General features: G+C 42.9%; 1 protein-coding gene across 1 annotated transcript in view; it reads right to left on the bottom strand.

Moving 5' to 3' along the window:
- Nucleotides 1-8720: 8720 nt before the first annotated feature.
- Nucleotides 8721-27891, bottom strand: part of LOC135218966 (synaptic vesicle membrane protein VAT-1 homolog) — a 104792-nt gene continuing 85621 nt past the window's right edge. Inside the window, 3 exon segments of the mRNA XM_064255403.1 lie at nt 8721-8858; nt 9201-9221; nt 9223-9332. Coding sequence (XP_064111473.1) covers nt 8721-8858; nt 9201-9221; nt 9223-9332 — 269 coding nt within the window.

Genomic DNA, 27891 nt, shown 5'->3' with positions numbered 1-27891 from the left:
TAAAGACGAAGTAATGATTGGCTCTGGAGGGTCAACCGAACTGAAGTCCACAGCCATAGTTCTAACTGACTGCGGTGCGCTCTGACAGCTGCCGACTGACTGGTTCGGACTCAGTAGAGGCAAGTTGTTCGTCCAAGCGTCCCGGGGTAAAGTCACCGTGACCTTCGGCCCCTTTAAAGAGTTTATGCTGATAGACCAACAAATAAAAATATTTGTTAGTCACCGATGCCGGGACGGTCGCGGCGATGATTCCTCTTAAATGGCATAAACTCCAAAAGGCGAAAGTCAATTGCCTTCAAAAATACCGAGGTCCCTGATGGCCAAGAAAATCTCATAGAACCTTGAAATCTCAGCTTAAGGAGAAACAACACTATGGTGACGTTGAAGAGAACGAAGGTGTAAGGCAAATTAATGGCAACCTACGTCTTTCCGCAGCTGAATCGAGAGAAGGCAATCTCAAGATTCTAAAACCATGCCTTTGCTTACAAATGACTGAAAACGCTAACCGCCATTTTCATTGCTGTCCGTTGTTGCAATGAAAGGCGGGGCGTTCTTCAGTAATGAAACACAGGGGAGTGCCCCGCCTGAAGAACTGCTTGCTTCATGGGCTGGGCTAGAATCGTTTTGGAAGTAGAGGTTCTGGCAGGTTGGGGGTGGGAGTAGTCGATTTGTCTTTCAATACATCTGGCTAATCCCGGGGTGAACAATGAAGACCAATTGTAACACCTCCTCGAATTACAAGATATTTTGGGTGGACAAACTCCAGCATTCCGCAAAAATCATTCGCATTAATCGGGATACGATTGCAGCAAGAGACTATTACAGAATTTTTCTGTTACCGTGTTCGGTAAACAGAAAGATGAGAGTCTAATAAGATAATCCTGTTTAAGTTTAAAATTCTTCGCAATAACCGAAGACGATGAATACTAGCGTTTCCACAGCCAAGTAGATGGTCATCATGTCTGCGAGAATCCCCGTTAATCAAGAGACTTAACGTCCGTTTGATTTGTTGGGCAAATAGATAATTGGTTGTTTATTCAATCAAAGCAGGTTGAGAAAAGAACATAAACAACCGTCTATCTCAAAGTGGCAGCTGATACTGAAAATGCCTACGGGTAGCAATTCAATACCGCAGTAGCTGTCGCTGACATCGTCCAATCCTGAGTTGCCAAGTAATCCTTTTTCCACGAATGGAAATGCCGTTCGGCCTAGAAACCACCGAGCATAAAAAGATATGCTCGAGCAAGTTATATTTAAAGCGAAACTGAATTTTTCGGTAAATATAAAAGCTTAAATGGTGTTGGTTGTGACAACACCATAAGTATATAAAATTGAAATCCTGGAAACTCCTGGGAGGTTGCAGGTCAACCCGGGTTTGGTTGCAGTTTCAAGTTAGAATACTTTTCGTCTAAGTCGCAATCCCGTAGAATAACCAGGAATATGCGCCTACCCCTCGGGGACCATTCAACTGCTTAGTCAGAATCATTGTCGGCGGGAGGTTTAATATACGTAGTATATTTGTTTTAGGATTCGTGAACAACGATCTCCATCCTAAATTCTTTCCTTCGGAGAAAACAAAATAAGGAGTTGGAGATCGACCACCTTCGTTCCCTCTATTAAAGAGATTGAAGTTAAGGAAAAAAAAAAAGAACGAGAAAGTCTTTAACCTCGAAGGAAAGCGTTCAATGGTTGGAACATAATACTAAGACGATTAGTTTCCAAGCCAAACTGGAATATTCCCGTCCGTTCTCGTCTATTCCAGGTTGGTCGCCTAACTGTCCACAGTCTTCTTTCAGCATGCAGTCTTCTTCCTAATGGCCTAGAAATTCCAGGAATTCCCGAGTCATAGGCGAGGATTTTCCCAGCTTATCGTGTAACATATCGGGGATTCTCGTCCCCCTCGCTCCACTTTTGGGACCGTGGTTTCTCGCCTTATGTGTTTGGAGATCGTAAGAAAACTCTAAACACTTGAAATGCGCTAGAAATTCCGTAGAATTCTAAGGTCAGTCTGCGAAAACCCCCACCCTAATTCGTCAAACGTGATCGGTCTTGGTGGTCCTCTCGATTCCCGTTAGAAATCGAGAATGGGGCAAGGACTCCCTCCTCAAACGACCGGGGAGGCTTACGTCAGGTAGGACCCTAAGGTGTCCCCCATGGTATCGCAGTCCCCAACGGGGTGGATCCTACAGAAAGAAATCTCCTTTGGTAGGTCCTTCCCCTTTCCCCTCGTAGTCCGTAAGGAGAGTGGGAATGGGGGAGGAATTGGATACTCGCTCGCCATTCCCAGTGGAACTAGCAGTTTGGGCTAAGAGTAGGAAGGCAGCCATCGCCTTGGCTGGCGATGGCCTCTCATAGTCTGGGAAAAACTTATCGTCATGGAGGAAAAACGTTTCCCGAGGAGGGTTACGAACTCTCACTGTAGGTAAGGGTCCTGCCGCCACTGTTGAACTGTCCGTCTGGGTGGGTTGATCGACACCTGACAGGAGAGAGCCGATTAACCGTCCTCCACGACTCATTGTCCAGTCCCTCGTCGAGGTTCGAAACCTCTCAAGGAAGGACCTAAGGAGTATTTAAAAAAATAACGGTGTCCGAAGACACGTAGAAACGCCGCTGTCGCAGTAGAGGAGGTGGAAGTAGCTTTGATTCGACCGGCCGCCAGAACTGAGAGAGCCTTCTTGTCCGGAGACGAGAGACTCTGGTTCAAGACCAGAAATCGGGCAAGCCTCCAATCGCGGCATACCCACCCGTCGGTTTGGGTTCCCTCTCGGGCCCCTAAAACGACCTCGGAGGCAGAGACATGGGCTCTGCTGGTTGGGTGAGCGGCGATCCTTGCCCCCCGGTCCCGTTGTTGCTGACGATCAGTTGGCAATTAACCTTGGGTAAAGTTACTCCTGAATCTCGAAAAGTTACAGCGTCTTGAGGAAGTTAGGACCGTCCGTCCCTTCCAACAAGAGGCCCTCCCAGGACCCTTCCTCCTTCAGGAAGAAGGACCAGGCAACAAAGATCCCTGACGGTTGCCCCCTCCAATCACTTGCGCTTACGTCCTGGTTGGTCCTAAGACCAACCTGGCCACGGTGCGGCGTCGTGACCCGGGATCCGTGAGCCGGCGGGCATTCTCTCACGAATCACTCTATTACCTCGCTCTTCCTGGCGTATGGCCGATGAAAGTTGAAGTATCCGGAGGACAATAACTGACGCTACCCCCCTCTCCCCCTGACGGTTCCCGCCTCCAATCACTTGCGGTTCGTACGTCCTGGTTGGTCCTAAACCAATACCTGGCACGTTGCGGACGTCGTGACGGGTATCGTGAAGCGGCGCATCCTCTCCACGATCACTTCCTATCTACCTCGCTCTTCCCGGTGTAGGCCCGATGAAGTTGAAGGTAGTGGAGAGACAGACCTGACGCTCTCCCCCCCCCTCCCCCCCCACTCGCTGGCAGGACCAGCGTACGTGGGGGGCTGCAGCCGATCACCAACCCGCGGTGGGGATCGATCTGCAGGCCTGGCCGTGCCGCTCACCTGTGGCGAGCGGCTCGACTGAGCACGTCGACCCCGGTCCCGTGCGTCAGACGAGCTGCTGCTGGTCACCGTATCCGCCCGGTCCCTGTGGAGCGGCGGTCAGGTGACCTGCAGAGCTCGCTTTCGCCGTGAGACCGGTGAGCGTCCTCGCGGCACGTCAAACCCGCTGGTACCAGCCGAGGCTGGTACCGTCGTCGAGGGGACCATGGGGGACCTCTTCCCAGCCTCAACCCGTTGGGCCGGTCAGAGACCGTCACGTCCACCGAGGGAGGTACCGGCTGGTCGCTGCGAGAGCGGCCGCTGGCCTGGCGAGAGTCACCTTGAGCGGCTCTCGACGTCTTCTGCTCCGTGCCTCGGTCATGACGCTGAGGCGAACTCAGGCGTCTTAACTTTGGCTGCACGGTCACCCGAAGGAGATCGTACACTCGGAACTTCTCGCGACGAGAAACCGAGCCGGTACCTGGCTTAGCAGCAGAGCTGCCAAGACCAGGCGAGGGTGTACCAGCGGTAGCCAGCACACCCTTGGTCCCCGTCTTCTTCTTCTCAGAAGGGGAGACGGGCCCCGTTCCCGAAGGAACAGGAGGACCAGCAGAAGAACCCCCCCGTCACACCGGAATGTGACGAGCCCTTCGAAGTTCCCGAAGGAGTCTTCTTAGGGGGAATAACAAAACCCAAAGGTTACCAGCTGGTCGCTGCGAGAGCGGCCGCTGACCTGGCGAGAGTCACCTGAGCGGTTCTCGCCAGCCTTCTGCTCCGTGCCGTGGTCTTGGCGCCGAGCGAACTCTGGCGCCGAAACTTTGGCTGCACGGTTCCCGAGGGAGAGCGTACACTCGGGATCTCCCGCGAACGAGAGACCGAGCCGGAACCTGGCGTAGCGGCATCGCCGCTAGCACCAGGCGAGGAAGTACCAGAGCTAACCGATACTCCTCTGGTCCCCGTCTATCTCTTCCTTACGGAAGGGGAGACGGGCCCCGCTCCCGAAGGAGCAGGAGGACCAGCAGAAGGACCCCCCGTCCCACCCACCGAGGTGGGACGGGGCCTTAGAAGTTCCCGAAGGAGACTTCTTAGGGGGGGAGGCAGCCTTCTTCTTCTTCGGCTTATGGGCCTTAGAAGTCGAAGGGGAAGAGGCAGCAACAGACGAAGACGAAGATGACACCTTCCTCTTCTTCCTCAGCTCACGCAGGACAGTCGTCAGGTCCTCCATCCAGGCCGGAGTCGGGCCTATTGCCGAAGCAACACAGCCCGACTGCACCTGTCCGGAAGGACTGGGACTGGGGAAGACATACCATGGGCAGGACCAGCATGGACAGGCGCAGGAACCAGGAGCGACAGAAACAGCAACCAGCTCAGGAGCGGCAGGAACAGCGGCAGCGGTAAACACAGAAGGGGACAGCCAAGCCAGTAGCGGGAACCACCATCACGACAGTTTACGGCAGGCCCCAGCCATCGCCTCGTAGAATCACGGCAGCCAGCGGGTGGTTACTGGCGGCCGGTCCAGGGGCGAGCTGCTGGAACAGCGGAAGTCTGGGGGCAGGCAACAAGAAAAGAAAAGAAAACACAGGCGTGGCGGCGGCATACCCCCTCCTCGGGTACGGCGGCGACCGCCCTAGATCGGCAGACGGCGTCACCGACACAGCATGGGGATGTAGCATAATCGGCCGTGAAGGTTGTAGTGGAGACCACTCAGTCCCGCCCCAGACCTCGCTAGACTCTGCAGCAGGATCGTGGATGCTAGGCACGCCCTGCAGCCGCGTGGTCCATACCTGTCCAACAAGTCTCTCCCACTGCGTAAGCACCTGCTGCACAGACAGATTAGTAAAAGAGGGGTTCCCTCGCGCACGGGGGGGAGACATGCCCCACCCCGAACGGAAGGAAGACCCAAAAACAAAATACGAGGAAGCTGAGCGGGGGGGCGGAAAGAAGACGAAGAATCGGATACCAAGGGAGTCGCGGGAGAGCTTTCCGACGACTTCCTGGCAGACCTTCGCTTCCCCTACACCCCCGCACAGCAGTGAAAAGTAATATGAAAATGAAACAGAATACTGCACTTGCGATTCACTTCATAGAACTTAAAGAGGGAAAAATCAATTCCCGGTAAGAGCGGAAAATTGATCCAAAATTAAATTTGATGCAATTAATAAATGAAAATGAAAAGAAAACTGCATTGCGAATCCACTTTCATTGCATTCTATTCATACAAAATAAGAGGCTCTTGCCGAGCGCAATCAAGCCTCTCGGCAACGAACGCACAGGGCAAAAATATAATGAAAAAGAGTACTTACATCTTTCAATTACACACTTTCGCCCAAAATACATGACTCGGCGCGAGTTAACGCCCTCGGCACGAGACATAATTCAAGGGTTCAATCATGAAAAGAGCGGAAATCGCCGTCTCTACGGCGATAGCTCCATGTTGATTCATAATTAAGTAATGAAAATGAAAATGAAAACAGTGTACTTACAGTTTCATTTTCAAGTCAAACCAAACCATTATAGAAAACACAATATAACTAAAGCATACGACGATGAGCGGGTGGCAGAGAGCGATGACGAAACACGTCCTTCACACCGCGGCCGAAAGCAAAAGTGATTCTTCACCTCTCGGGCGCGCTGGGCGCGCGCACGATCGGACAAGCAGTTAACTACCGTTCTCCCCTTGTTTCGAAGCTTACGACCGTCCCAGCTGCCGCTAGTTACCTTCCTTATTGTTAAAGGAAGCCGAGGGTTTTGGTTAATTAAACGTATCGGAACAACTCCAAAAAGTAACAGCCTCCAAGTCGGCGCACGTTACCTTAGGGCTATGTGCGGAATAGTACGTACCGCCACATATATATATATTATATATTATTATATGATAATATATCTATATATATATATATTAATAATATATTAAATAATTATTATTAAATTTATTATAATATCTTATTATTAATAATAATTAATTTATATTATATATTAATATATTAATATATATATATAGATATATATATATATTATATATATATATTATATATATAGATGGATATATATATATATATATATATAATATATCTATTATATATTATATATATATATATATAGATATATATATATATATATATACATATATATCTATATACATATATATCTTATACATAGATTATATTACTAGATATTATATATATTATGGTATATATATATAGATATTATAGATATATATATAGGTATATATTATATATTATATATATATGTATATATATATAATTATTATATATATATGTCTATATATATATTATTAATATAATATATATAAAAATATAATATCTATATAATATATCTCTACCACAACAAGTACTAATGTATATAGGATAGGATACTAAATCATAGGCAATAAGCCGAACAAGGACATTTTTTGCTAAGCCTCAAATAGTTTTAGCAGTTTATATTACTGAAAAACTAGCCTATATAGTACTAAAACCATCATACCAACACTAACCTTCATGTAAGGTTATTTTACCTTATAGGTAAATCAACACTTACTCTAAGCACAACTTAAGAGTAATAACTACTAGCTAATTAGAATTACAATTTCAGCACCCAATTCAAAATGTTACTTAAAAGCCACCACTTAAAATGTAGCTCCGAATTTCAGACTAGCCTATTATTACATTTGGCACCTGTTGCCAATTTGACTAGCCTTAGAATACGTATGCTAGGCTAACAACTTTAACTAATACTGCTACTAAGGGTTCACTACTAAATAGCCACTAGGAATTATCCGGCTTGGTTTTATTTCGGTCATACTAAATATGGCAAAATAAAAGTAAATTGGAGTAGACTGTTTATCTACTTCTAGGCTAGGTACTTATCACCAAAATATTAGGTTACGGGCTACCAATAATAGCCTTTCCTAGTCTAAAATTACTCTTCCTAAATCGGCTAGGCTACTAGGTAGCTCATGTAGGCTACTGCCTAGGAAATTGTAGACACCGTTATCTGAAAAGACTAACTAGCCTAAATTAATAATACAGAATGGAGTAGTTCTTTACTCTTTAGGCAAAAAACTCCCAAAATTATATAAAAACACTTCGCGTTCGTAAAGACTAGCCTGGAACATGTATAACCGATCAACGTGCTCTAAACAATACAGGATGGGGTGTAACAAAACACCAGTTTTTGTACTCAAATTACTAAAATGTTCTTGTTCCACAGTTTTTAACCTAACTGTTTTACTAAATCTTAAAAATAAGCACTTAACTTTCAACTTTGGAGATTCCATGATTTTTGGAGAGCAATCTCAAAGAAAAATTCTCGAAATAAAGTAGCACTGTGTAGACCAAAGGAGTAGCCTAATGGATTCTTGAATCTTGGTATTTTAGCCGGCCAGAGCATAAAACAAGATGGGCGATGCACATGTGCAATATAGTAGTCACTTCTGTAGGTTTAGATGTTGAAAACTGGGTACAGGCACAGCTTAGCTGAAGACAAGATAAAATACCTTCTTGTCTTTGAGTCCATTATACTCTATCACTTATCTTAGTGTTTATCATTATGACATAATACGTGTTTACCATATGACTATAATACCCAACTAAAAGATAGCCTGCGCGCCCCGCTGGCAGTTGGCAACACTGCTATGAAGGTATTTAGAGGACGAAACAGCGACTACACTATAAATAATCAAGATATTTTTTACCCTAAGGTTTGATAAACTATTTAAACTGTGTTTATTATAAAACAGTTATAAAAGACTTGACTTTTTTCTTGGAAATAAAATATATGAAAAACTTAGGTACAAAAAGAAAGAAAAAAAATTATATAAGAGCGTTTGTTTAGAGCGCGCGCTATTCCCGTTTGGGACCTGTCCTTGAGGACCCGAGCAAGGGAGTGAAAAATTGTTAATTATGTATTAATCATAACCTGGTTGTGACGAAGATCATGGGGAATCTATCTAAAAGACAAACATGATTAAAGTAACATGGGTAACTGCACCAGTCCACTGATTTTAATCATTTTTAATTCTCATTTCATGTGAGAAAAGCTGAAGATTACAAAATACGTTATATGCAAAAATGGCAGATGTTGCACAGCCCTCAATATTTAGTAAGGCTGCTGGGATACTTTGGACATTTCAGCTGCAGAATTTATTTTTTTTATTATACTTTATGTATTTGATAATTTTATGTCAAAAATACAATTACCATAAGTTAGCACAATTTCTTTTTAAATACTAAAAATTGCTTGCTCCTTTCCAAGTGGCTCTAAAAGTTGTTGGCTAACTGTGAAGTCCGCTCCACTTAAATCATCCAAAACAATGCTTACTCCTTGTTTGCGGTGTTGCAGCACAATGTCAGAATAATTCTGGAAAAATAAATGGTTACAAATGAAATATTGTTGCTAGTACTCATATGTTAGTGATTATTTCAATATTATTCTTGTATTATATAAATACTCATGACAAAATCAGCTGAACCATCACAGAAATTACAACAAAGCAACTTATCATTAACAACATAAGGGAATTAACGCAATAATCCAATCAGAGGTTCAGTACTGCTTGAGATGTTTGGGTGCAAATCTTACTAAAATGAAATCTCTCCCACCATCTAACAGATTATATTAATTCTAGTTTTTTCTTTTTTTTCCTCTGAAACCTAAACTAATAACTGAAGACTTAAAAATTTATGCAAATAAGAAACTTACCTGATCATGGCTAATTGGGTAAATCCACCCCATTCTGAGTAATCAATCCATGTTTATGAGATGATGCTCTTCCAAATACAGTCACATTTGGTACAGTTTTTGCTAACTGTGTTGCTGCCCAACCAACACCACCTAGGGCAAAAAAATATTAAAGATCATTATTTCCTACATGATATACAAACCCTCACGGTCCTCTACAATAGAATTGCTTATGGCAAAGGAGGAACACAGCCATTAAAACTCTTGCAACAAAGTGGTAGGCAGGGAGACCTGCCCGCAAACATTCAACTTTGCTTCCGGCCGTCATGCAATACAGACATGTTTTCGTGAGGTCTTGTCCGACTATCATTAAACTCACTTTTTCCTTGTGGGATCTTTTCCTTTATTGATTTATATATTGAATTACTGTTTAACATCTATTAATATTCAAACCCACTTTTTGTAATAGCTTTGCAACCGCCTTACCATAGCATGAGTGTCTCAGGGTCGCAGTATGGGTGTAACATACGTACACCACTATCACATCCTCACACCCTTTGATACTAAGGGCGCGACAGTATGTTGGTTGGTTACTGAATATGGCATTTGCACTTGCACTGTAGGAGAGTTTACTAGGAGAAAACTACAGAGCATTCGCCCTCTGTTTTTTCTCCCGGTATTCTTTCTTTTCCTGTTTTCTCCTTTGGGAGAGATATCTCGATCCCTTGCCCCTTTGCTTGCTTGTCGAGTAAGGAGGGTGGAGGGGAGGGGGGTGGGCATTAGCAATTGGGTGACAATCTCAGGGGTCTTCGCTCACTTGGGAGGGCAGTGCCCCTCAGGATGAGAGGAGTCTCTTAATAATACAGTGGTACCTTGACCTACAAGTGAATTAATGTACGAGTTTTCCGAGGTATGAGTAGAGTTGTCACTTGGTTAATTTTTTGCAATTTGTTACACGAGCAAAAAATTGAGGTGATATGCCGCTGCTACGTAGATGGTGTAGACAAAAATTAAGAAAGCAAAGAAGAAAAAGTACATATGCATCTTTTCCATGAATCTTTTACACAAACTTATACATTACTTTACTGTATTCAATAATATTGTATATATTCTCATATTATTGTATTATAAAATAACTACTAACATAGCAATCAATGTTTTGGTTTGGAAATTAGCTGATAGTGTATGGTTTGGAAATCAGCTGATGGCGAATAAAAGTTTGCTTCGCCATATTTAACTTTAATCAAGTCTGAGCAAATTTTCTTGAAGAAGTTCTAGTTAGCATAAAACAAATATCTAAGATACTTTACTTATATGAGACAAGGTCATTTTTCGTTATACGACTTATTTCTACGTCGAAATATGACTTGAATACATCTCGTTGTGATTATGAAATTTTTTTTTTCAACAGATTACGTTGGCAGCATATTTATTGAGTAAAAAAAAGTTACCAAGAATTTGTTCGCTTTTTTCCACATTTATTTCACTGTAATACAAGCTTTACGTTATTTATCTTTTATCAGCGTGAAAACAACAGTAAAATATGTTCTATCAAGCCCATTATTAGTTTTGATTATAATTATTTTCTCTAACTTTTATCTATGGTTGTGTTTCATGGCATAAGTTTACGGGAGTTTTATCCTTATTGCTGATCCACGATAATAGTCATAGCAGCTTGAACAGTTTTATCAGGTTCAGCTGCAACTTGGTTTAAATTTAACAGTATATTTCCTTGTTGATCTTTGATCTATAGCGTAAAAAGTTATTACATAAAAATATCTCAGTCCTGCGCTACATAACGTCATTTATAACCTAACTACGGTAATTGTTTACTCTCTTACGATGGTTGAAATACAAGCCAAACGGCTGTTGTTGTTATCCAATTCGGTTGCACTTAGCAAAAAAAAGTTGTTTCTCGTTTGGTTGTTCATGGCTGCACACATTTCTGCAACGAGAATAATGGTAAAACCCTACTTTCATTATTCTCTTTTCCTTTTTTTTTTAATTTATTTAACTTGAAGATGGAATAAAGTTAGGATATTGTAATCTGGTCTCTCGTAAAATCGGATTATCGTAAAACAAATTATCTCAACTTGAACACTGTATAAAACCTTATTATATCTTTACATACTCTTTCTATTATGTTTTCTTACAATATTTGTTATTTAGAAATGTATTTCCTTATTTAATAACATGAAGCATAAAAATATGGGGTGGCATTTTGAGGGTTGAAACGGATTAAAGGCATTTTAAGTATTTTCAATGGGGAAAATTGATTTGATGTGAGAGCAAACGAGCTACGAGTTCGGCCACGGGACAAATTAAAACTCGTAGGTCAAGGTACCATTGCCAGTGGACCCCCCTTATTCGCGATCTCTGGATTCGCGGACTTTTCTCTGGAAAATTTTTCCCATATATTCGCAGAAAATTTGGCTATTTGCGGTATTCTTCAATAAGAAATATCCACAAATTCCTGTTTTTTTTTTTTATCGAATTCATCATAAAATGCACTTTTTATGATAAAACTATTAACAAAACAGGTATAAAAATTTTTAGTGGGGTTTTCTTGAGTTTTAACTAACAAAATAGGAGGTTTTAAAGCATTTTTATAGGGGTTCCAACTATTTGCAGGGTTCTAACTATCCACATGGGTCTAGTAGGCATCCCCCGCGAATACGGGGGACCACTGTATTTTCTTTTTTCTTCAAGCTAACAGTGAGCAGTCATAGAACACAGCATTACTATATGTTTGGATATCTCACCGTGTTGGTTATCCTAACCCTTGGGAGTGTATCTGTGACACTCCAGCATGCTGCAGCAGCACTGAGTGTGTGTGCAGTTACCCCTGTTGCCCCTATCACGGGACAGCTTCTACCCCCAGCTGCCATGATTCCTGTCTCTACTGCTACTCGATGTTTGATCCATCATACTGTAGCAGAAGCCCTGTGGAGAATGTCATCTTCCACTGCCCTTCCCTTCCTTCTCTGAGGCTCAAGGAGGTCCCAGGAAACCAGATTGGCCACCTTCGGCCTAAGAAGAGGTAGGGTACCACCCACCTCAAGAGGTCATCCTGGAGGATTTCTAAGGGGTTGCCTCCTCCTGAGGAGGCAATGGGATTTCTCATCCAACTCTTCCCAACCTTCGGGCTCCGGAACCGATGTGCATACCCCAGGGTTTTGTGTTTCGGGAGCTGTAGGAGCGCAAGCTTCGGTTTGTATTCGGGTCACCAGTCTAAAGGTTCGCCTCTAAACTGGTCTTGTGTCGGCCACTCGTTCCCGAGTCATTCTGAGTGCTCATGTTTCTAACAATTTGCAAGCATCCCAAACTGTTGGCAAAGAGACCTCTCATCGTCCAAGATCAGGCACAGGACGAGAGAAAGGGCAAGACATTCACATGTTCCGTCTCTTCCTACCAACACAACTGCTAGCACTCGCTGAGTGCTCACCAGCGCTCGGCAGCTTCCCACCTGATGCCTCGATTCTGAGTAACTCCATGGAACTTCTAAGGTACTGCATCTCTCCTAGGAGGCAGTGGTTCTCTCTGTGGCAGGGATCCAATTCCCATTCTCCTATGGTGTCTAGCATTTTTGGGAGCCTTGAATGTGCATTCTATTGAATCGGACTCTTGATCCAGTTCTTAGATGTCTGCATTTAAGACTGGTTCTGTGCTTGTTCCTCCTTAACTAGGACCACCCCCAATGATCGTTCTTGTGAGATTCAGGAGTCTCGCCAAGTGCTTGAATTTCTTGGAATTTTTGGCACTCACCAAGTTCTTTGTTTCTTGTGATTTCTGAGCACTCAGGTGAGACAAAACACTCCCAACAAGTGTTCTTACGAGATTCAGGCATCTCACCGAGCACTTAAAGTCCTTAGAATTTATGGCACTCATTGAGTGCTTGGTTTCTTGTGATTTCTGAACACTCAGGCAAGACAAGACTCTCAATGATTGTTATTATGAGATTTGGGAGTCTTGCCAAGCACTAGAATTCATTAGAATTTCTGGCACTTGTCGAGGGCTTGGGTTCTTTGGAATCACAAGTGCACAGAGGGCAAGAGAAGGCACCGCCAATTATTCTTCTTATGGGATATAGGTCTCACTGAGCGCTTGATTTACTTAGTATTTCTAGCACTTGCCGAGTGCTCGGATTCTTGGGAATTCTGAGCACTCAAGACATTCCCGATGATTGTTCTTACAAGAGTCGGGAGTCTTACCAAGCACTTGAATTCATCAGAAGTTCTGGCGCTTGCTATGCGCTCAGATTCTTTGAAATCATGAGCGCTCAGAGGGTGGAAGAATTTTACCAGTACAGTACAAGAGTGACAGGCTTCTCATCTCTCTTCCTTTGGTTCAAGAATAGGACTCAGACCTACACCTACTGGGCAGGCGCCTGATTTGGTAGTCTACACATTGAGCTTCCCTTCTATTTTTCTTGTTAGAATCATAGAAGCAATCCTGCTCCTGCTCTAGCAAGGGGAGGAAGGAGACTTTGGCAATAAAGCAAACCCTTCTCAGTTCTCTCGCCTTAATTGTCTTCGACTCTTAATATTCTTACTAGCCTTTTTAGTACGAGTTACGATTCCTTACTCATTTCAAAGAGGCCCAAAAGTCTTACTCTTGATCTTGCATTTCTTATACTCTGATCAATTTGTCAGAGGCAGTGCACTCCTCTCTCTTTTGACTAGGAGGAGTAGCCCAGGTGTGCTGAATTCCAGTCAGTTCTAGAGACACTCAGATACCTCCCTCCATTAAGGGAGTCTTTCTATTGTAAAGGACAGAGGGTTTGTATATTGTGTAGGAACAAATCACAATTTTTGAAAGTATTTTTATTTTTTCTAACTATACAAACCTGAGGTTCTTTTTCACTAATGCCCACCTCATGCTACCCCTTAATCTGAAACTGGGCCAAAAGGCAATGTGAAATATGTTTACATCCCGTCAGGCGGGGCATACCAGAAAGTAGTTCTACTGCCTAACCACTTGTTCAAGAGTTTTAACAGCCATGTTCCAGCTTCACTGTAAGCAATTCCCACTGTAAAGGACTTCAGGTTTGTTAGTTATGCAAAAATGATCTTTTCAATGATAAAATAAAGTTTCACATATACTTACCGAACAGTTTTACATAGCTTATAGTTTCTTACCTACGGCAGTCGAAATTCAAATTGTTGGCGCCAGCGGCGTTGGTATCTTAAGTATAGGTGATACAAGACCCGCCCACATCCGGGAAACCCCTGGGTACTGCTAGCCTTCTACCGTCAATTTTCGTTTAGCCGCCACGTCCATCTGTGGGGAGGTGGGTGGGCTTTGATTATGTAACTGTTCGGTAAGTATATGTGAAACTTTATTTTATCATGAAAATGATATTTTCATGATAAAATAAAGTTTCACATATACTTACCGAACAGTTACATAGCTTATAGCTTCTTACTACGGCAGTCGAAATTCAAATTGTTGGCGCCAGCGGCGTTGCTATCTTAAGTATAGGTGATACAAGACCCGCCCACATCCGGGAACCCTGGGTACTGCTAGCCTTCTACCGTCAATTTTCGTTTAGCCGCCACCGTCCATCTGTGGGGAGGTGGGTGGTCTTTGATTATGTAAACTGTTCGGTAAGTATATGTGAAACGTTTATTTTGTTATCATGAAAATATCATTTTCACCTAAGTGACTTACCGAACAGTTACATAGCTGAATCCAAACTACCCGGAAGGAGGGTAGATGGACTACATAAAAATGACAGTAAGACCACTTAAACAGCAAATGTTGCAGTACCCTACCTTGTGAGAGAGCAGCTGCAGGAGAATACTGCCTCTGGTTAGCGCTCTCATCACTCGTAGGAGACGTGGCAGTATAGGCCAGGGTCGTCCCTACTTAGTGGGATTTTGTAACCATGGACAAGACCGTTGGTTGACAAAATATTAAAAAACAGATAATGCCCTTGCCCTGGGCTTCAGAAACCAGATAAACAACAGACCATCACCTATACCAAAAATAATGACATACTCAAAAGTAATAAAATAAGATCTGGAGGTTTCTCCAAAGTACTATGAGCCTCCAGCCTGCCCACGACTCAACAACCTATAACAAGGCGAGGAGACAGTAGAGGATAGAAAGTTCCCCTATGTTTCCTTTCCCAACACCATGCCCGCTACCGACAAAGGACCCAATTTACAACAACTATCATAGGTAACCTCGACATTCTTCAGGTAAAATGAGGCGAACACAGATCTCGATCTCCAAAACGTAGATTGAAGAATCAAGGAAAGCGACATATTGTGCTTGAAGCTTAAGGATCGCCACTGCACGTATTTCATGTGCTTTCACCTTAAGCACATTTAGAGTCTGATCTTGGACTTGAGAGTGTGACTCCAGTATCAGACTTCTCAAAAAGAACGAAATAGCGTTCTTGGTAGAGGGGGTTTTGCAGAATTCTTAACCGAACACCAAAGTCGGTCGGAATTACTCCTAACGGATTGTGTCCTTGACAGGTAACATTTCAGAGCTCTGACAGGACAATAGTAAATATTCTTCGTCCATCGGACCCACTATATTAGATAATCCCTTAAGTACAAAAGATTTAGGCCATGGGTTAGAGGGAGATTCGTTCTTTGCTAAAAATTCGTTAACAAAAGAACAAACCGCATTACGATTTTTTGAACCCCACCTCTTGTGGATGGCTTGTAACTCACTCACTCTTCCTGCTGTAGCCAAAGCGAAGAGAAAAAGTGCCTTCCTCGTTACATCTCTCAAAGACGCTTCACGAAGTGGCTCGAATCGTGAAGACATCAGAAAAGTTAAAACTACGTCCAAGTTCCAGTCCACACTATCCTTCTTGGATACTTTTACTGTATTAAAAGACTTTAATTAAATCTCCAATATCCTGGGTAGAGGAGATGTCAAGCCCTCTATGCTTAAACACTGAGGACAGCATAGCTCTGTACCCTTTAATTGTCGATACGACAAGTTCTTAACTTCTTTAAGGTACAGCAAAAAAATCAGCTATTTCTGTCACAGAGGTTTTAGAAGACGAGAAATTATGTCTTCTGCACCACGTCCTAAAGACTCCCCACTTTGATTGGTAAAGCTTGGCAGAAGAGCTTCTTCGACAGTTAGCAATAGCCTCTGCCGCTCTACGAGAAAACCCCTTAGCTCTGACGAGTTTCCGGACAGTCTGAACTGTCGGTGACAGAGCGGACAAATTCTGATGATACCTGTCGAAGTGGGGCTGTTTGAGTAGCCGAGGATACTGAGGAAGAAGTCTGGGATGGTCTATAACCAACTTGAGAAGGTCTGGAAACCACTCTTTAAACCTGGCCGAATGGTGCTAACCAACGTCATTGACACATTTTGATGTGAGAGGAACTTGTTCAACACCTCTCTGATCATTCCAAACGGGGGAAAGGCGTAAACGTCTAGACCCGTCCAATCCTGAAGCATTGCGTCGGTCTTCCAAGCAAGAGGATCTGGAACTGGGGAACAAAAGATCGGAAGTCGATTGTTCCTCGACGTGGCAAACAGATCCACTGAAGGTCTTCCCCAAAGTTTCCACAGTTCCTGACAAATTTTGTCTTGCAATGTCCACTCCGTGGGAAGAACTTGGTTTACTCGACTGAGTTCGTCGCCAGTACATTTAACTTCCCCTGTACAAACCTCGGAAACGAGGGAAATATCCCGATCTTGAGACCAGAGAAGGAGATCTTCTGCGACTTTGTTGAGGGAGAATGAATGGGTTCCTCCCTGATTCCTGATATAAGATAGAGCGGTGGTGTTGTCGGAGTATACTGCCACTCTCTTTCCCACGACCAAAGGAGCGAATGCTTGCAGACCGAACCAAATCGCCTTCAACTCCTTCATGTTGATGTGATTCAACCTCTCTTTCTCTGACCATAATCCTGAGATCTTTTTGGTCCCTAGGAGAGCTCAACCAACCTCTGCCGATGCGTCGGAGTATAATTCTACGTCTGGGTTCCTTAATGTCAGGGAGAGACCCTCTTGCAATCTTTCCCTCGACATCCACCATCTCAAGTCGTTCTTGATCTCTTCCGACACTGGGAACGAATACGTGTCTGGTTGAGACTTTTCGACACCAGACTTCGCTTTGAGATAAAACTGAAGAGATTCTAGTGTGAAAGACGTGACCCAACTTTACAAACGTCTCTACTGATGATAACGTCCCTAGAAGACTCATCCATTCCAAGGCGGAGGAGGACTGACGGTTCAGGAATTGGCTCACTTTTTTTGAGGCAAGATTCTATTCTTTTGGGGACAGAAAAACCCGAAAAGTCTGAGAGTCCAGAATCATCCCCAAATAGGGGATCTTCTGGGACGGCACTAATTGAGACTTCTCCAGGTTGATGAGAATTCCCAATTGACTCGCTAATGACAGTGTCTTCCGTAAATCCTTCACGCACTGTGTCCTCGAACCCGATCTGAGAAGCCAGTCGTCCAGGTAAAATGCTGCATTTATGCCCAACATATGCAGCCATTTCCCCAATGGAGCAAGAACACGAGTAAATACTTGAGGGGCCGTCGAAAGGCCGAAACAAAGGGCTCTGAATTGATACGTCCTCCCTTCGAACACAAATCTCAGGAACTTCTTTGAACTCTGGTGAATCGGGACATGAAAGTAGGCGTCCTTCATGTCCAGGGACACCATCCAATCGCCTGGGCGAAGTGCCGACATCACAAATGATTTGTTTCCATATTGAACTTTGTCTTCAGCACAAAAAGGTTCAACGCGCTTACATCTAGCACTGGCCTCCAACCTCCCGAGGCTTTGGGAACTACAAAGAGTCTGTTGTAGAATCCCTGAGAACTGTCGAGGACTTCCTCTATTGCTCCCTTCTTGATGAGTGCATTGACCTCTGCTGCTAAAGCCAAAGCTCTCTCTGATCCTGGAGAATATGCTGTTAAGCTGATTGGTGTATCGGAGAGAGGAGGATCTAAAACAAAAGGAATCGAGTATCCCTCTCGAAGAACTTGAACTACCCATTGCTCTGCACCTCTTCGACTCCATTCTTCCCAAAAAAGATGGAGTCTTGCCCCTACTTGCACGTGAAGGAATGGCTTCTCACTTGTCCGAAGGTTTGGGGGGAGGTTTCTTTGAGGACTTGTACTGTGGACGCAAATTAGTCCTGGGTCGTTGCCACTTAGGTTTATTCCCTCGAAAGGGATGCTTCTGAAGAGGAGAAGACTTAGCTCCTGTCGGAGTAGGCTCTTTCGACGTCTGGAAGACTGAAGAAGGAGATCATTAGTAGATTTCTTTTCTAAATCCGATAGAATTTGTTGAATGGTTTCTTCAGGGAAAAGATGAGATTTACAGAGAGGAGCAAACATGAGAGCCGACTTCTGGTTATTAGTGACTCCTTTAGACACGAAAGAACACCACCTTTCTCTCTTCTTCATCACTCCCATTGTGAAAAGGGCTGCTAATTCTCCTGAACCATCTCTAACAGCCTTATCCGCACAGGACAGAACTCCTAACCAGTCTGTGGCAAAATCTTCTTCTAAAGACTGACAGTCTTCAATCTTGCGAGCTAAAGAGGCAATAGTCCAGTCCAAAAAACTAAATACCTCAAATACTTTAAAAATATTCTTCACCAAATGGTCCAGCTCTGAAGAAGAAAACAAAATTTTAGCTGACGAAAAAGCTGCTCTTCGGTGTGAGTCCACTAAACCGGAGAAGTCTCCCTGGGAGGAGGCAGACACTCCCAAAGAAGGAACTTCTCTAGTTGCGTAGAAGCGATACGCTTTACTCTGAAGCTTAGAAGGTGGGAAAGCAAACGAAGCCTTACCTGTTTCCCTCTTCTTAGAAAGCCACTCCGTTGACTCCTTGAGGACCTGCTTCGAGGACTGAGAAAGAACCAGTTTAGGTAGACACGAATACGCTGTCTTCCTATCTTTAACGAACATTGAAGGCGGTGAAGACGGAGAAGCAGGTTCAAAGTAATCTGGATAAGTGGACAGGAAAAATTTAAGAAGACTCGAATAAGCCGACGAATCCTTGTCATCTTGATCCAAAGCTTCCTCTTCAGACTGCACGGAAGCAGAGTCGAAATCAGGCTTATGTTCTACCCCGGTGGAGGATTTCAACAAACTCATAAGATCCTGGAAATGCTCTTAAATGGAGCTAAGGTAGAATCGTCTAACACTGTAGAAGTCGATGGTCTTTCAGTCGAAGAACGATTCTTTCTAACAGGTGAAGTCTCCGCACCACGAGTCGACACAGGCGAACAACCAGTCGAAATTCCTATCGACTCACGGCGAGGGGAGTCGAACAAAGACTAGCAAATACGCTTCTCTGGACAGTAATACGGAGTCGAACGAGGCGACTGAGACTCGCTTGGAGAGTCGAGCGATCGTGAATTATCACGAAGTTTAGTCCGAGAGCCATTGCTTTTAGACCGAAAAATGCGACTGCGGAGGAGATTCACTAAATATCACATCCGGAGCAAAACTACACGAAGGTTGAGGACTCCAATGCCTCTTAGACTTCTTAACAGGAGTCGGTGACGAATCACCCGCAAGAATTGAATGTCTTTTTAACGGTCGAGACACCAAATCACTTCGCCTTTTGCGCACTGGCGATTGCACTTCCGAATCAGAAGACAGACGAGAATCACAAACACTAACACCTTTCCACATCTTTTTGGACGACACCCGCGAGTCGTCGGAGTCGACGGCTGACCATGGGCAAACTCCCCCAGCCTCCTTCTGACCTCCGGTATGTCTTCTCCCGGTTGCGGGGGAGCGGGACAGTGACCTTCGTCTGGGAGTCGAGGGGGAACGGACAACCGCCTCCTCAGGCGCAACATTAACACTTTGCACTGCACTAGATTTCACTGTACTATCTACGAAAGCTTTAAAAGACATTCCTAACTTCATAACTGATTCAGCTAACACTTCGAACTTTTTATCCATCTTAGACTCAAGCAAGGCAATGGTGTTGGGTTCGGAAACATGGGCAACTTGAACAGGGGTAATCAAAGGAGAAGTAGGAGGACTATTAATTGGAGAAATATTCTCTAATAAAGGAGAGGCAAGAGAAGACTTATTTGTCTCCGAAGGAACAGGAGTAGTTTCTAACCTATTCTTACTACTAGCCCTAAGAGCTGCCTTCCTCTTCCTATCTTTCTCCATTTTCTCAGCATGTGATCTAACCGCCTTCCATCCCTGTTCATCCAATTCTTTACATTCATCACATGTCACATCCATACCATTACAATTTTGTCCTCTGCATTTTAGTGCACTTAGAGTGCGGATCGTGACATAACTTAGCTAATCTTGTTTTGCAGCCAGTGCTGCAAAACCTTACAGCAGATGAACTAGAATCTGACATAATTAGCAATAATGACGAAAAACTGAATAGAGATAGCTAACTGGCAAGAAAAAACCAAAAACTTGTACATCACCAAACCAAAACCAAAATCCAAAATGGCGACGCAGGAGACTGCAGCGAAAATCTCACAGGTGTTACCGTGAGCGGCAGAAACGAAAATTGACGGTAGAAGGCTAGCAGTACCCAGGGTTCCCGGATGTGGGCGGGTCTTGTATCACCTATACTTAAGATAGCAACGCCGCTGGCGCCAACAATTTGAATTTCGACTGCCGTAGGTAAGAAACTATAAGCTATGTAACTGTTCGGTAAGTCACTTATGTGAAACCTTATTTTATTATAAATAATATCATTTTTGTATATGAGACTTACCCGGTAATTATATAGCTGACCTCACATTGAAAGGAGGTGGGATCATGGACACATTCTACTCCAAAGCATTACATCATGTAATGAATTTGAAAATAGAAAAGTTGCTAGCATTAAAAAAACAACACTTGTCATTCATATTAGTTAAGAGAGCTATGAAGATGAACACTCCCTCTGGTTGGCACTCATCTCGACTCGTAGTAGCATGACAGTAGAGCCAAGGGTCGCCTCATACTTAGGAGAAACTTTGCAGCGAGGGGAATGCTCCTATGGCTAGCAAAGTATGATAGGTGCCATCCCTTGCCCTGGGCATAGCACCAAAATAGAACAACCGGAAAACACTGACACTGAAATAAAGTCAAGACCCATCCACTGAGAGTGGTGGGTGCTCCAGGTACACTATACACCCTGACTCTCAATACTCAGCACCTTACTGAAAAGGGGAAGAGATAATAGGAGAACATCCTGTGCTTCCTTCCATGATGCCATGCCAGTCACTAAAAATGGTCTCGAGGTACTGAAAATTTTCGACACTTTTTTTAAGCCTACATAAAAAATATATTAAGCACAGATTGCTTACACCTCCAGCAGCTTGATGGCAGAATGGGCGTACAGAGCAAGTAACACCTGAAAACTAAGGATGTACAGGTTGTTCTTCTTATGAAGTCCACATAAACTAGAAGACTACACGTTTAGACAGTGGAAATGACAGGTTTTGGGAGGAACTCTTCTCTTCACACTGGCAGCAGAGTTACCAGGCCACGTCTTCCAACTTCACTCCAATTCGGGGTGAACAACTAGTAACTGAACACTTTACAAATTAGAAAAAAGAATGTGGAAGACAAAACCACGTTGTTTGTCCGAAACATCATTCTATATCATTGCAGTGGCCTATGGATCAATTGCGACATAGCAGAAGACTTACAGACTTCTGTTGTACCGTGGGTACACAGAAAGAGATAACGTCTAATGAGACATCTTTGTCCAATGATTCTCGCAATGGCAACTGTGGAGCACAAAATATCAACCATAAGCAAGAATCCAGAGCCAACCAGAGACTTGAGTCTGTGATGGCTGGGCAGAGATCTGAATTAGAAGTTAATCCTTGACAGAAGAGAAACAATACAACAGCAAACAAAAACTCAGTAAGAACGCAGTACTCTGCTCCTTGCTTGACTCTGTAAGCTGAGAGTGTCCAACACAATCAAAAGGGAAAGAAAACCCCCTTGGCCAGTGATAATGCCAACACTGTGGTGTTGTTGCCAAAACAATACCATTAGTCGTATTAAAATCAAAATCGGAAACTCTTGGGAGGCCCGATAGGCTGTCCTGAGTTTCAGCCTAATTCTTCTTCACTTCAAAGGGAATGTGAGTGTCAAGTAGAGTTCACTAAGCAAAAAGTTTGTGACAACTTGCCACTTCTCACCACGTGTCTGTCTTAGTGATTGAAACTTCCTGTTTGAATGGTGGCTAACGAAAGGTGCCCTAGTGTTGAAGATGAACGAGGAGAATGTGCCGTCCGGCATCAGATGCCTCAGATGGGGCAGAGCGCCTGTAGGGGGACAGACGCTCTACAAAAAAACGCCCAATACAAGAGAGATTCAAGAGGATAGGCACTAATACCTGGTGCTCATCATGAGAATCTGTACTATTCTAATGAGCGTCTAGGAAAAAAGTATTTGAGAAGGCTCAAATATACAAACGCAGGATCAGAATTCTAATTCCCTTCCTCTTTAGCAGACAAGAAGTCTGTATCTCCACCTTTAAGAGCATGGTGAAGGCGAGTGAGTCGACACACCTGGCTGCAAACGCCTGGGAGAGGAATGGCTATCAGAAGTAAAAGGTTGCTTATGATGCTTCCAACGTCTATGTGCTAGCACAGGGCATTCAAAATTATAATAATTAGGTAAAATAAGTAACCTTCCTTTAATCTGATGCCTACTGAGCTCCATTCGCTAAACGCCTGTCCAGCGGCATTCAGTCACATCCTAATAAATTATGACAAGTTCAACCAAGGGGAAAAAAAAACCCTTCGGACTCCCTTCAGTCAAATCAGCTGAGTTGCAAGTTGAAAACTGAATGAGAATCGAATCAGCTGAGTTATGAGTCAAACATTGATTGTGAGTCAAATCAGCTGAGTTGTGAGTCGAAAATTGACCGAGAGTCGGATCAGCCAAGTTGCGAGTCAAACATCGATTGTGAGTGGACTGAATAATACCTCTTCAGAGGTCAAGAGACCAAAGAATCTATTCGGTGACGAGCCACTGGAATAGGATGACAACTGTAAACTAAGATGCGCCTTTCCAGTGGCGTTCTGTCGAAACTTATAAACTCACGATAGGTTTGACCGAGAGAGGGAAAAACCCTCCTCACTACACATCCAACAAGATGCCTTTTCGATGGATGTCTGCCGATACCTGGGAAAAGCTACAGGTTCGACTGATGGGGCAACTACCAGGGGCAACCCCCTCGGACTCCCTTCGACTACCAGTATGTCCTCTCCTAGGCTTTTCTTGGCCGTGAGAAGGAGCAGGACAGTGCCTTTAAGTGTAGGAGATCCAAGGGGCCAGATAGCCACCTCCTCTAAGATACATACAGAGAGATGCCTTTCCGGTGGCTGGTTGTCGATACCGGGGACCAACAAGCAACAGGTTCGACTGAGGGAGTGACTACCCTTATGTAAACCCCCGACCTCCCTTGGACCTCCGGTATGTCTAGCAGAATCAAGGGAAAAGTAGCCGCCTCCTCCACTGCACAAAACGTCAGTGTTACATTGATAATTCATGATAATCGAAATAAAAGCTGGCAAAGGCATAGGAAGGAAGCGATGGAACCAGGTGCAGGAGCAAATGACAAAGATCGAAGGAGTAAATGGAGAGAATTGGCGTTAGGTTTGGGAGGCAAAGGGAATTGGCAGGCCACAAACGGGAGGTGAGAGGCGAAATGCTGGCACCTTTGGTAATCTCGGTTACTGATTACTTTCATGAAAATAATCGATAAGTGATCGATTACTAACTACATACTTTCTATATATCACTACAGGGAATTCTGGCATCTAGGTCTGCAACATTCATAATGTATGAATATATTAGCCTTCATATACTCAGACATGCATCTAAATATAATGTAAATGTATGCATAACTCCAAAATAATGATAATAATTTCATTTCAACGAATTGTTTTTGCATTAGGTATCAAAGCCAATCAGACTCTAGAAATGTAAAAACACTGCTTTTTATTCTCCAATTAGTGTTAAACAAATAAAACAAATATTATTTACAAATATATCTAATAGCATTTCATATATTCAGATGTATTTTAAAATAACATAGCCTTCTAAAATATATATACATGTATATTCATATCACACGTTTTCATATTAAAGTCTCAAAGCAAACTTGACTCTATAAAAGAAAATTTACAAATACCGATTACTCAAAAAGAAATCACTAAAAATTATCAGGAATGAAAGTAATTACAATCGGTAACCGATTACGTTCCCCGCTAATTGATTAGAGTGGCCTGTGCTCCAGTCTAAAGGACGTGAATAGCCGCCTGTGACATGCTCCTAGTGTGTCAAGCGAGCTCAAGGCTATTTGGTAAGAAAGATGTGAAACATTCACAATTGCGTGACTCGAGGAAATACCTCTGTGGGCCGAGGCCATGTAAGACTTCTCTCTCCAAGCCCCCATATCCAAATATTAATATCACTCTCTCCTTAATACTATCAACCTCCACACTTTCAGTTTCTGCAAAGGAAAGTGATAGAGTGTCAAAAGCACAGTAAACAAAACAAAATGTATTGGCTTAATGCAAACGTTTGGCCTAAAAGAATGACTTAACATTCACAAATTACTTTAAGGTAACTATATTTACCCGCGGCTTGTGACTCTAATAGCCTATGGCTGGTAAACAAAATCCTAAAAGCCAGGTATAACCTAAGGGAATTGTGCAACCTTCATGAATTACTTTTAAAGGTAACTATAAACCGGTGACATGCAGTAGCCTAATCCCGGTATGTAAATAATAAATGCAAAGGTTCAAAGATACAAGAATAGAATAACATTCGAGAATTATTTTAAGGTAATTACTCACCAGTGTCAGGCTAATGACCAATGGCCGGTAAACAAAATCTAAACACAAAAGCTTGGCCTAAAGGAATGATGTAAAATCACGATTACTTAAGGCAATTATTAACCAATGACTTGCGCATAGCATAAGCCCGGTAAGTCAAACACATATGCAAAAGTATTAGGCCTAATTGAATGGTGTTACAGTCATGGACTACTCCCGGAGGATACAAATATCCGGCTTGATGATACGTAATCTGAATTAAACAAAGGACAAAACTCATCCTGCTCGAAGGCTACGAATGCGTTCCAGTGTTTGCGTAACACTACCGAAATCCGGTGATATAACCGGAAAAAGAACAACAAGCTGCTTACAGCAGCTTGTTGTTCTGTTTCCTGCCGTGCTTGACTAAACATCAAGCACGGCAGGAAACAGAATGAAATGCTTTGCTAAGTTGTTCCTAGTATTGCCGTTATGGGACGGCACTGTATATCTACACTGAACAATCAAAGCACTACCTGCGAAATTTGAATTAGGCTGCTGTACGTTGGAAACTACAGCTATATAGTTACTGGGTAAGTCTCGTATACAAAAATCACACATACACACACACGCACAGTGGAATGTGTCAAACTTGACCAGCTACTACCAAAGGAGTGCCACAGATTATATCAAGAGAATTTTGAGCCCTCACAAAAAAAATCTTATAAAAGTTTGTGATATCTCCAGGAAGAAGCATTCAAAATAGTTCTGTACTGACTTCCAGATTTCTTTTAAACAATAAAGTTGATAGTGTCCTTCCTTCATGATCACTCATTTTCACCCAGGAGGCTTCTTCCTCAAAGACGGAAAAAGTGTGCAGTACAGACTTTAAGATATTATTATAATTTTCATGTAGTAACTTGATTTGAAATTACATGCCAAGCAGAGGCTAAAGTTAATAAAAATGACAAATTTTAAATCAATTTGTATTTTTCATACATAACAAACCTGAGGTTTTAATGTAAGGAGATTTCTTTAGCGCCAGCTAGAGTCCAGTTATTAATAGCACAAGGTTTTGGTGGCAACAGGAGACATCCAATGGGGAAGGAGGTGGGTGGAGCCCAACCTGACTTCCTTCCAACATATGCTGGACATATTAGTTCTCTCTTCACTGCCTTCCAAGCAATATGGCACTGCCTTTCCCTCCAAGAAGCAGCTTCAGAGTAAGATCTCTCAAGGGGAGATCATAAAAAGTTTGTCAGGCTCCTAAGGAATCAAGTTCCCAACATGGTGGTTTAAGAGATCTTGGAGGTGCCTTTCTCTCAGTGCTTGAAAATCCTCTTTAATTCTAATGAGGCACCCAAGCCTAGACCACATATTTCAAACACCTAAGCTAAAGCCAAACAATACCCTTCAATAGCTCATGAAAATCTTTGTTTCTTTGATAGGTACAAAAGGGATAAAAAATCTACCTCCCAGAGTAGAGGCTTAGATTGAATCACGGGTCCTTTCATTGCAACAGTTAGAGAGTATTCACCACCTATTATTATGTATTGGTATAAGTTAGAAGTAAATTTCTTCTTAAATTTATGACCTCTATTGCTTCCACTGACAACCGCCCTGCTGGTAAGGAGAACTCTCAACTGGGCCAGACCGTCTGGGAACCACTCCTAAAGAGGACAGTGAGGCCCTATTCATCACCATCACATTAGCAGTGACAAACCTTCTCTGGTGTCAGATGAATGATGCTGAAAGAGGGAAAGGCATACACCTCAAAATCATCCCAGATGTGTTGAAAACACTGATCCTCTAAGAGGCTGAAACTTGTAGGGCTGAGTTATAGTTTGACACCTTGTCATTCATGTGGGCTGCAAAAAGATCTACAAACAGAATCATACTAGAAACCACTGGCATCTTGGAATAAGAAATGTCAACATCCTTAGAAGCCTTGGTAGAATGCTTGTAATGTTGCCTTATTAAACAAAAAGAACAATAAAGCCTAGATGTCTATAGTATATGTATAAGTATAATCAAGGGAAAACATTCGACCCCTACAGCAACAGTAAAGAATATAAAGATCTTGATCATTTCTGGACATGAAGCTATGGCATATCTTAACTTGAAAACCCCTCTACATCTATGAAGAGGGATCTTTATTCTTGAAAAGTAACTCAATATATAATCAATAAACATTCATCAAATATTGTTCAAACAATACAGTAGCAATATAACTAAAACAGGCAATAATGTAACAAAACAATACAAGGATAAAGAGACAAAGTTTGTTAGCAAGGTGCAATAAGAAAATATAAATTCACATTAATGACACATATGACCAAAACCAAGATATAAATGCTGTGCACCTTAAATATATAATTACCAATACGTACATGCGAAAAGTAACAAAACAATTTGGAGTACTGCACAGACTAAGGAGAAAGTGAGCTTAAACCTGGTCTTCCTCAACTTCATGTGCCATTTTAACAATCTCTCTGTCAACTTGTTTTGCCATTAGAATTAATTTCTTTACCTCTCCACTGACCCCTAGGGAGCCTTTGAAATCATGGACCTATTTCATTCACAAATTCTTCCAGTATGCAAAGTCTGGTGGCCCATTAATTCTAAAGTAATTACTTGACCTCAGTTGCAGTGCAGATGAACGTTCTAATGTTCCCTATTTAATTTTTTTTAATATGCAATAAACCGCAAATGAGTGACTGTGGATCTTGGGCTGAATGAAGAAAGTGTAGGCAAAATCAAATCTCTCAGACAAGTTGTAAGTTATGAAAACTCTACAGCCACAATAAATGATCCATTGTTCTATTGGTGAACTTGTACAATCTGGGATGCATGGGCAATCTGCTGGCACTGGAAGGGTTCTTCTTTTTGTCTACACATAGAGAATATGGGAATTTTAAGCATACAGAAAACTATGTAAAAATAGAGGGTTTGTTGTG

This window comes from Macrobrachium nipponense, chromosome 1 (assembly GCF_015104395.2).
Source record: "Macrobrachium nipponense isolate FS-2020 chromosome 1, ASM1510439v2, whole genome shotgun sequence".
Taxonomy (NCBI): Eukaryota; Metazoa; Arthropoda; class Malacostraca; order Decapoda; family Palaemonidae; genus Macrobrachium; species Macrobrachium nipponense.
The sequence above is the reverse complement of the archived record's forward strand: the minus strand, read 5'-3'. Positions and strand labels throughout refer to the sequence as shown.